Source organism: Spinacia oleracea, chromosome 1 (assembly GCF_020520425.1).
Source record: "Spinacia oleracea cultivar Varoflay chromosome 1, BTI_SOV_V1, whole genome shotgun sequence".
In the NCBI taxonomy this organism is placed as follows: Eukaryota; Viridiplantae; Streptophyta; class Magnoliopsida; order Caryophyllales; family Amaranthaceae; genus Spinacia; species Spinacia oleracea.
This window is the reverse complement of record NC_079487.1, coordinates 86056130-86066335: the sequence shown is the minus strand read 5'-3', so window position 1 is coordinate 86066335 and position 10206 is coordinate 86056130. Positions and strand designations below refer to the sequence as shown.

At 37.7% G+C, this 10206-nt stretch overlaps 1 protein-coding gene across 1 annotated transcript; it reads right to left on the bottom strand.

Annotated features, from left to right (window-relative positions):
- Positions 1–3272: 3272 nt before the first annotated feature.
- Positions 3273–4577, bottom strand: LOC130465494 (uncharacterized). Its single transcript, XM_056834274.1, has 4 exons — positions 4353–4577; positions 4112–4292; positions 3790–4022; positions 3273–3659 (listed from the first exon to the last, which is right to left on the bottom strand). The coding sequence occupies exons 1-4, from the start codon at positions 4575–4577 to the stop codon at positions 3273–3275; spliced, it is 1026 nt and encodes a 341-aa protein (XP_056690252.1).
- Positions 4578–10206: the final 5629 nt, after the last annotated feature.

The following is a 10206-nucleotide window of genomic DNA, read 5'->3' as shown; positions in this document are numbered from 1 at the left end:
TAGCCCTCATAATTTATATACATCAAAATCATATTCTTTACATATATTTTGTTCAAGAGAGAACATAGTTTATAGCCTAACCCGAGTGCATAAAACCTGAGTAATATCCTAGTTGGTTGAACCTAAGGCGGATCCGAACGTGTTGTGGACTTTCTACGGAGGGGCAACACTTGGAGCTCTAAAGACTTGTTCTTGTTTGGTTCTGGAGCAGCTATGGAAGGCACGCATCACATTGTATGTAACCTTAATTATACTCATTGACTATGTGGCAATTAATTTGGTTTCCTGGCTTTATGGTTTTTTCACATGAATTATATTGTTTGTATTATTCATAACCAAACAACCTTGTCATCCCCTACAGTCAAGGTTAGATTTCCTTTCTTAACATCAATAACTGCCCCGCGGTATGAAGGAATGGTCTTCCTAAGATTATTGGAATCTGGGTGTCCTCTACTATGTCAAGCACAACAAAGTCAACAGGAATATAGAATTTACCTACTCTCACGAGGACGTCTTCTAAAACACCTAAGGGGTGTTTAATAGAATGGTCGGCCATTTGAAGAGTAATGGTGGTACATTTTAATTCTCTCATGTTCAAGTGTTTATAAATAGAGAGGGGAATGACGGACACACTAGCACCTAAATCACATAGAGCCTTATCAATGAATAAAGCACCTATATGACAAGGGATGGAGAAACTACTGGGGTCCTTTAGTTTAGGAGGAGACTTGTTTTGTAACATAGCACTACACTCCTCAATTAGAGAAACTCTCTACACCACCAAGATCCCTTTTCTTAGTGATTAATTCCTTCAAATATTTTGCATGCATAGGAATCTGAGATATTAAATCAGTGAAAGGAATCGTTACCTCGAGATTCTTGACCATAGCCAAGAACTTACCAAACTGTTGATCAACCTTTTTTTCTGAATTCGGTGAGGAAATGGTAGTGTAGGTGCAAAAGGGGGAAAATCAGTAACCTTCTCCTTGTCGCTTTCCTTCTTCTCTATTTAATTCTCAACACCCGAGGTTTCAACCCCTACATCCACAGTCTTCCTTTCAACATATGCCTCTTCACCAGATTGATAATCACCCTTTGACTTATTTTTTCGATGAGGAAATGGCAATCGAAGAACAAAAGGGGGAGAATCGTCAATAACCTTCTCCTTAACTCTTTCCTTCGTCCTTCTAGCCTCCTCTCTCCCCTTTTCAAAATCCATACAATCAGTAGGTTACGAGGGGGCATCATATGTAGTATCACTCCGAAGAATAATGGCACAAGCACTCTCTCTAGTGTGATTTTGAGACGGCGTAGATTGCCCTGGAAGTTTACTGATAAGTGGGTTTTTAACCCACTAAGTATGGTGTTTTTAGGTGGACTTTAGTGTTAGTTTAGTGGATTTTTATCTCTTTTTCCTTACTTTTTCCATTTTTTTCTTACTTTTCTTAGTTTCACTAGTTTTTATAGTTTTTAGGCCTTTTTCTTCTTTGTTTTTCTTTGTGTCCCTTGTTTCCTTTCCCTTTGTGTAGGTATCTGGTGATCCACGAGCATTTTGATGAGCCAAAGAGCCAAGAAAAGAGCCGGAGAAACCGGAAAAGCCAAGGAGTCGAACTTGTGCACAACTGCCATACTAAAACGAGAATAACATTTTTTTTACTTAATATTTTCTTGTGATTTTAGTTGGAGATGAAAGCTTATTCCAAGAGATTTCCAACGAGTGGTCACACGACTTATTTGGACGAGTAACGAAGAAGTTATGGCCATTTGAAGCAGGCTATGTTCGATTTTCCGCGAGAAGACTCATCCCGCCCGCGACAAAGAATCATCCCGCCCGGGACAAGGCATCCCGCCTGCGACGAATTTTACCCCGGGCGGGATTTTGCTACTGGAACTCTTTGTTATTTTGCCCCAGCTCTCTCGTCCCGCCCGGGACGACGTGTTCTGCGATTTTTTAATTTTGACGGATTCCCCAATGTTGAGGGGATTATTATCGTTTTTGGCTTAGAACTTAGAATACGCTCTCTCATATTTTCAGATTCTCTCTCTAGAAAAAACACTTAGTTAGTTTAATTTACTTGCTTATTTAGATTAATCTTCCACTTCAAGATCAAGAATCAAGATTGTAATTCAACATTTTCAGCAATTTCCTCCATTGAAGCTTCATTTGTAAACTCTAACTTCTCTACTTTTTATTTCAATTAATCAAGTAGTGGTATTATTCAATTCTTGTTCTTACTTATTGATTTTCATTAATCTTTATCAACTTATTACTCCCTCCGTCCCTTAATACTCGCACCGTTTTGACTGGACACGCATGCCGATGCACAACTTTGACCACCAATATCTTTAACTACATATTATAAAAACTTATAAAAAATTTAATATTTTGAAAATATATATTAAGATGAAGCCAACACTATATTATATACTAACATTTTTTTATATACAAGAAATAAAATAGGGTCAAAGTGAATTATGTGAATAGTGCAAAAAGTCAAAACGGTGCGAGTATTAAGGGACAGAGGGAGTATCATGTATTGCTCGATTATTGTTGTTGTTGGTTTGATTTCCATGGATTGTGAGTAGTAAATTTCTAGGGTTCGGGTGAACCCCTCTTTTGAGTCATGAACAATTGATTTATGCATGTGGGATTTTAGTGATTGTGGGAAGTTTATTAGTTGATTGAAAGGGTTTTATTGCTAGTCTTCATGTTTGATCATCATTTAGACTTATTTCTAGTCTCCTCAACCAAGGATCGAAAGATGAATTTGAGTGTAGGCTCCCTTTTGATTGCTAGACTAAAAGACCATGAAAATAGGGCTTCCAAGTCTATGGGATTATATTGTCATCGTAACTTACGTTTTATTGCTTGAATTCATGTTTTGCACCATGAAAATAGGTTGTAGTTCATGATCAAGTTATCCTTTCTAGCTCGATAGAGTAGTTAGGTGCCTTAGATGACTATCCACTAATTTATTCCCTAACATTGCTTCTAATCCTCATGCTTTTGAACCGTTCATGATTAAATTGAGTGGTGTTGCCCGTACCTTAGTTCCTCTTAATTGAATTTTCATCCTTTAATTATCTTAGTTTGTCCTAATTAGTGTAGAACTCTCAACAAATCAAAACACCCCCGACTTGACTTAGCTTTTATATTCGATAGCATTTGGTGGTTGATTCATAGCCTCTCTTGGGTTCGACCCTTTCTTACCCTTTCTACTTAGTTAGGAAGACCGAGTTAGGTTATTATTTGATAGGTTGGCGACGCTCTATCATTTACCCGGTTGCCTTTTTGACAAAGTATCAGCGAGTTGAGCAACTTGGTTCTCCAACATTCTATTTTGATTCTTCAACTCCTTTATGCTCTCATCGTGGTTCTTTTGAGAAATCTCTGAGGTCTTCTGCATATTTGCTATGAGCTTATACAAATCACTCATGTTAGGCTCTTGAGTAGCATTGCTCTGCGGAGGTTGTTGCTGATAGCCTTGGTGCTGGGGTCTATTAAACCCCGGGGGAGCATTATGAGGCTCCTTGTGGAAATGGAGGCCTAGCAACATGTGGCTGAGGTGGATGGAACTGTGGTTGTGACCATTGTTGCTGGGGTTGAAGATTTTGAACATTGTTGCTCTGATATGAGAAATTTGGATGATTCCTCCAACCTGGATTGTATGAGTTGGAATATGGGTCATTGGGTTGCCTCTGTTGAAAAGCATTCACTTGTTCCATTTGCGTGGTATCCTATAGACTATAAGAGCACTCATGACCAAAGTGACCTTGGATGCCACATACTTCACAGTAAGAACTTGTCACTGGAGCTACACTAGACATAGCATTGATACTCATTGGGGGAGTACCAGACTGAGGGGCCTTCAAAGCATCGATCTTTAGGTTCAAGGCTGCCACTTGTGAGGACAATAGAGTATAAGAATCAACGTCCATCTTGCCCCTTTTAGATGTGGTTTTGGTGGCGCTATAGTGATTGGCATCAAGATTGACAAGGAAATCATAACATGCATCCACTTCTTTGTCAAGAAAAACACCCCCAACAGCAGAATCAACCGTGTTCTTTGTTTCATCTTGCAAACCATGGTAGAAAATTTGAACCAAGAACCATTTTCAATATTGTGATGCGGACACGACCGCTGCAATGCCTTGAATCTATCCCAGGCTTCTCGAAGTGACTCTCTAGGTTCTTGCGTGAATGTAGTCAACTTGTGCCTTATTTCAGCAGTCTTGGTGGGCGGAAAAAATTCTTCCAGAAAGGCCTGTGAAATAGCACTCCACTCTATCTCCTTTACATCATTCAACCATGTTTAAGCCTTATCACGAACGCTAAAACCAAACAACATAACCTTCATTTGGTCTTGAGTAACCCCTTGATGCTTGATAGTGCCACATAGTTGGTTGAACCTTTGCAGGTGGTTGGTGGGTTCATCAGATGGATGACCATCATATTGATTTTGTGAGACCATGGAGATTAGAGCTGGCTTGATCTCAAAGTTGACTGCTTCGATAGTTGGCATCGCAAGCCCAGTGCTCGAGGAAGGTACCCCATATGATTTCAGGGATTTAGACATCGTGTGACTTGGTGGAGTCTGTGAGTCTTGAGAACCTGACTGCTTCTTCTTCTGTTGTTTCTTTTTTAGTTGTCAAAGATTCTTACCAGATGGGGATCGGGATCGGGAGGAACCAAGTTACCCGTTCTAGCAGACCTAGGCATAAACAACAGACAAGAAAACGCAGTGAAAATTGCCTCAATTGGAACTAAAAGCTCCAATGAGACAATGGAAACAATTCAAATAAGCAAACTAAAACTAATAGAATATATCCGTCTCCCCGGCAACGACCCCAGAAACTTGATAGGCTGTCGTACACCCGTCAAAAATAAAATCCTAATGAAACCTCCTAACAATGTAGCATGGTAAGTAGGGTCGAATCCACAAAGAGATGGCTATTTAAATCTAGCTTACAAGGTATGGCGGAACTAACAATGTCACGAAATTTAGGATTGAATGTTTAAACTAAAATAAATAGGAAAACAAACTAAAATATCTAGGGCAATGGTTCACCATATTCATATTTCAAAATCAATTAAAACATCATCAACAATTAAAGTATTCAAAGTATCTAGAGCACGAGTTAATCTTGTGGTCGGGTCTTAACACTCTCGATTCAACATATGCAGTACGGTTGCTAACATAATCGGAATTGCTAGTTGTAGGTAAGCGTCTAAAAGTTGATCTTTCGATTCTAACCCCTATTAGCAACAATTAATCAAACAATTGATCAGATTGCAAAGATTAAAGATATAAACCTAATCAACTAGAAATATCAATGCATAATGAAACCATCAACAATAATAATAAAGATTCATAATATAAACATGGATTCCCAAACCCTAGGATTAAAACTTGATGAATTAAAAAGTTATACCGCAAGTGCACAGTGTCTGTTGTTAGCAGTTACTTAGCAAATACGGGTCGATCCCACAGGGAGACAAGTTCTATTAGTTTTTGCCCAATTATACGAACTATTTCAATAAACGAAAGTTGAATTTGGTTTATAAACTAAAGAAACTAAAACAATAATATAAGTGTTGTATTTATCAATAAATTAAAGGTCTAGGTTTTCTGTTCGGTTCACCATGCTTATACCAATCCAAGAACACAAATCAATTTGACAATGAAAAGGCTAGGCCGAGTAATTAAAGTGCATGTTAATCCTACGGTCGGGTTTTAACACTTTCAATCCAACATATGCAGTACGGTCGCTAGCATAATCAGAATTGCCAATTGCACCAAGCCTCTAAGAATATGATCTTTCAATTCTAATTCCTATTAGCTGGATAATCAATCCATGATATTGGCCAATTACATGAATCAACAATTAAAACAAATCAATTGGAATTACTCAAACAATAATCTATAAATTTAGAAACTTTAATGCATAACGATCATGGTATAAACCATGGCTTCCCTTACTTAGCCCTAGAAAACAACTACTCGCTCATAATTAAACTAACAAGCATGAAATAAATAATAAGAACGAATTTCTTAATCAAAGGACAAATTAATCTAAGGGACGAAAATAATAAGAATGAATTAAGGAAAAAACAATTCTTGAATTACCTCTAGATTGATGAATTCAAATATTGAAAAGCTAGGGTTCAACAATAGAAGAGAGAATAATAGAAAATGACATGAAAAAGAAATTCTGGGAAAAGTAAAACATAAGGGAAAATAAAAGCATCCTTTGAAGTATTTATATGCTTCGTAAGTTCTAAAATAAAATAAATAAATAATAGAAGTCGTCAATGATTGGTCGATGGACGATGATGTGGCAATGAAATCCAAGCACGACCGGGCCATCCAAGAGATGCACAAGGGCGTGTGTGTGAGGAGCAACGAAGCGGAAAGCAAGATCCCTCGCTGCATCGAGCCATCGCTCGCTAGGAGAGTGCGCGACGAGGAGTTGTAGCATGCTTGCATAGGCGAGGCATCGAGTAGCAAGGCCTGGTGCATTGGTGCGAGATCTCTCGATGGTCCGAGTGATCCCTCGCTGGCCGAGAAGCATCCCTTGTTAGGCGAGTGATCCCTCGTTGTCCGAGAAGCATCCCTCGTTGGGCGAGAGATCCCTCGTTGGCCCGAGAAGCATCCCTTGTCGAGATTTGTGCGCGACGAAGCATGATGGGCGGAAACTCCAGCGCCTACGCTGGATTGTCAGCGGGCTAGGCAGAGAAAACATAATTAGGGATCGACAAGGAAGCGTGCCCGCTGGCTGGGTGTTGGGTTTCGCGTGCAAGGGATGGCGTCTCGCTGGCTGTCGAGCCATCCCTCGCTAGATGTTTGAGCGTTTTGTTTATGTCATAACTCTCGTTCTACAATGCCCCTAGGGACGTGTGACCTATCGTTGGAAATCTCTTTAATCCTACTTTCTATCCCAATCAAAATCGTCTCATTCCGATATGTAAAACTTGAGATATCATCAAAAGAGTGAACGGTTGTCCGTTTTGATGCTTAGAAAAATAACGTTTAGCTTCGTTGTTGACTCAAAATTATCCCAAGAGACATGTAATGATCCTCGAGTCAACATCTCATTCCTTCATCATCCAAATCAACTTTGAACACCTCGAAAGCATCCAAATGACCGTAAAATCACCTGAAATATTAAAGAAAACACGAAAGGGACGTAATAGAGTACAATAACGACAACTTATGCAAATGCGACTAAAATGAGACGAATGCCTAGAAATGCAACCTAAATGCGCCTAAAATACCCTATACAAATATGATTCATCATTCAGCAGAGAAGCGTCAAAGGGGAAGGGTTAAACATGTATTTACACTATCACTAAGGTAAACGGCAAAAAAAATTGTGAAGAAAAATGGGATAGTTTAGTAATCTCACTATTGTAGGAATAGTAACCACAACTTCTCATTTTTATAATTGTTAGGATTATATAGATTAATTAAGATATATATGTAACACCTAATTATTTATCTATGTGACACTCTACTTTTTTAATTCAAAAATAAATTGGAAAATCTTATTTCTAATTCATCGAAACCATATGATTTCCTATGTGGCACACTAATAACCGAGGAAATATGCCTCCTTTATTTATATATATACTAGTTAATTTGGTGCCCGGGCGATGCTCCGGGTTCCAAGTTATATATACTTATATGCAATAAGATAATATCTAAATCTTGGATAAGATGGTAAGATATTAACTTTTAATTTGATGGACCCTATGTTCGAATCTTATTGCGGTAAATTTTTTATGTGTGTTCTATGTGATATATATTCCTTGCTAATCAGATGACATGGCATGTTGTAGTGATTATAGAAAGAGTTATACGTCACACGCATATGTTATTAGAGCCGCATTTTAATACATATATATATATATATATATATATATATATATATATATATATATATATATATATATATATATATATATATATATATATATATATATATATATATATTGAAGGAAATAATGCCCTTGGTCCAAGTATGCATTCTATGTTAAGTCTAATAAATGCGGTTCAGTATTAATTAACAAGTTAATAATTCAGTGAGATCAAGTGAGCTGAATGCCTAGCTAGAGGCCGCTTCAGTTCAAGTGGAATTAATGATATTAATCCACAGCTTACTCTTGACTGAACCCGTAGGGTCACACAAATAGTACGTAAACGGATCAAGTATTTAATGGCATTAAATACTCCATCTATGAATATTCGGAACCGACGGATCCTGGTTTCAGTGGGAGCTAAGATCGTCACGGGCAAGAAATGAATACTCCGGAAACGATGATATTGCCGGAAACGGAAATATGGATCGTATCGGAAATATGAATATTATCCAAGTCGTAGATGTTGCCGGAAACGGAAACATGGTACGTATCGGAAAATATTATTGGAAATGGAAATATTACCAGAATCGGAAATATTGCCGGAAACGGAAATATTGTCAGAATCGGAAATATTGCCGGAATCGGAAAATAATTCCGGAAACGGAAATATTAAATATTTGTTCGAAACGGAAATTAATTCCGGAATCGGAAATATTAAATATTGTTCGTATCGGAAATAGATTCCGGAAATGGAAATTTAATCGGAAGCGTATCGTACGAATTAGCATCGGACGAGGCCTGCCGGACGAAGGCCCAGCACGAAGCCAGGCCGTCGCCCAGCAAGCACGCACGCCACAAGCCCAGCGCGCGCCAAGGCCACGGATGCGTGGGCCTTGCTGCGTGGGCTGCAGCTCGCACGCATGGGCAGTCCTTGTGGCTGCCCCGTGTGTGTGAGTTTGTGCTCATGCGTGATTCCTGAATCTGCAAGAGTCAGTGTATGATTAAATGTCTATTCCTAATTGGATAAATTAATTAAATAGAATTCATGTAGGATTCTAATTCCAATTAATTCGCATCCTACTAGGATTACGATTCCTTTTCCATAACTCTATAAATAAAGGCCTAGGGGTCATAATTTATATACAAGTTTCAAAGTATTCAAAAGTGAGTTTTTTGAGAGAAAATCAAACACACATCTTGCTCAAAAGTGCCGAAATTTTCTAGTACCTTAAGGGCGATTCTAGTTGGTCAATCTTAAGGCGGATCCGGACGTGCTGTGGACTATCTACGGAGGGACGACACTTGGAGTCCTAAAAGACTTGTTCTTGTTCGGTTCGGGCGCAGCTAGGGAGGGCACGCAACAAAGAGTATGCATCTAATTATGCTATATGATTATGTGTAAATAATATGTTTCCTGGGTTAATGGTTGTTTCCGCATGATCTATGTAAATGTCATATGTATCATAACCTAACAGTGGTATCACGAGCCCCTTATTATTTTCATAATCTAAATTGCATGAACATGGTTAAATATTACAAATTTGCAAGAATTAAAAGGGGTGATTAATTTTCGTAATTGTTAATTAATTGCAAATTGCGTTTATTTAATTATATGTACGCAGTTTTTCGGCAGTTTCTTCATTACTCATCCGAATTGAGTGATTTTTGTGTCAATTCCGCATGTAAAAGGCATTCTAAAATTTTGACAAAAATAGTATTTTTCTGCCGAACCCAGAATTCTCAAATTCGAAGCCTAACTATGACTTTTCGAAGGTTTTAGTTTTTCGAATGCAAAATTTCGTAAATTTAAGATGTTAAATTAAATATTTGCGATTCCTGTTGATAAATCTTGAATTTTTGATTGACCTACTGCATATGTTTAACAAGTTTGAATGCCTAGTCTTGTTAATTATGCAATCTAATTTGTAATTATGATTAATTTGTTGAAAATTAGAATAATTTAGAATTAATTTGATTTTCATAATTAATTGTAATTTAATTAGAAACCTATGATTAAAAACCACCATAAAAATTGTAAATTTACGATAAATTTTAAATTTTTATGACCTAGACTTGAATCCATATCAATCGGAAATCAATTGGATAATAAATTTTCGATTTTTCGCCCTAAAATTATGAAATTAATAATATTTATTAATTTGTCATTAATTTTAAATATAAATTTTAAATTTTTATGCGATTCGTTCAAATAACTTGCACGCACGAAGCAATGGACGCTTCGTGTTACCCTTAAGGGGTGTTGTATAATGCGGGCATGCGACGACGAGCAAGGGAGCTCGTCGCCCGTGCGGCACGAATGCAATGAGCAAGGGCGTAGTGCACGA

Bases quoted from the DNA above. Each gene is read 5' to 3' on its own strand.
- LOC130465494 (XM_056834274.1), bottom strand. From the start codon at position 4,577: ATGTCTAAATCCCTGAAATCATATGGGGTACCTTCCTCGAGCACTGGG. The intron at 4,293-4,352 runs GTTATGTTGTTT...AATGATGTAAAG, and splicing joins TTACTCAAGACCAAATGAAG to GAGATAGAGTGGAGTGCTAT. The intron at 3,660-3,789 runs GTATGTGGCATC...CATACAATCCAG, and splicing joins TGACAAGTTCTTACTGTGAA to GTTGGAGGAATCATCCAAAT.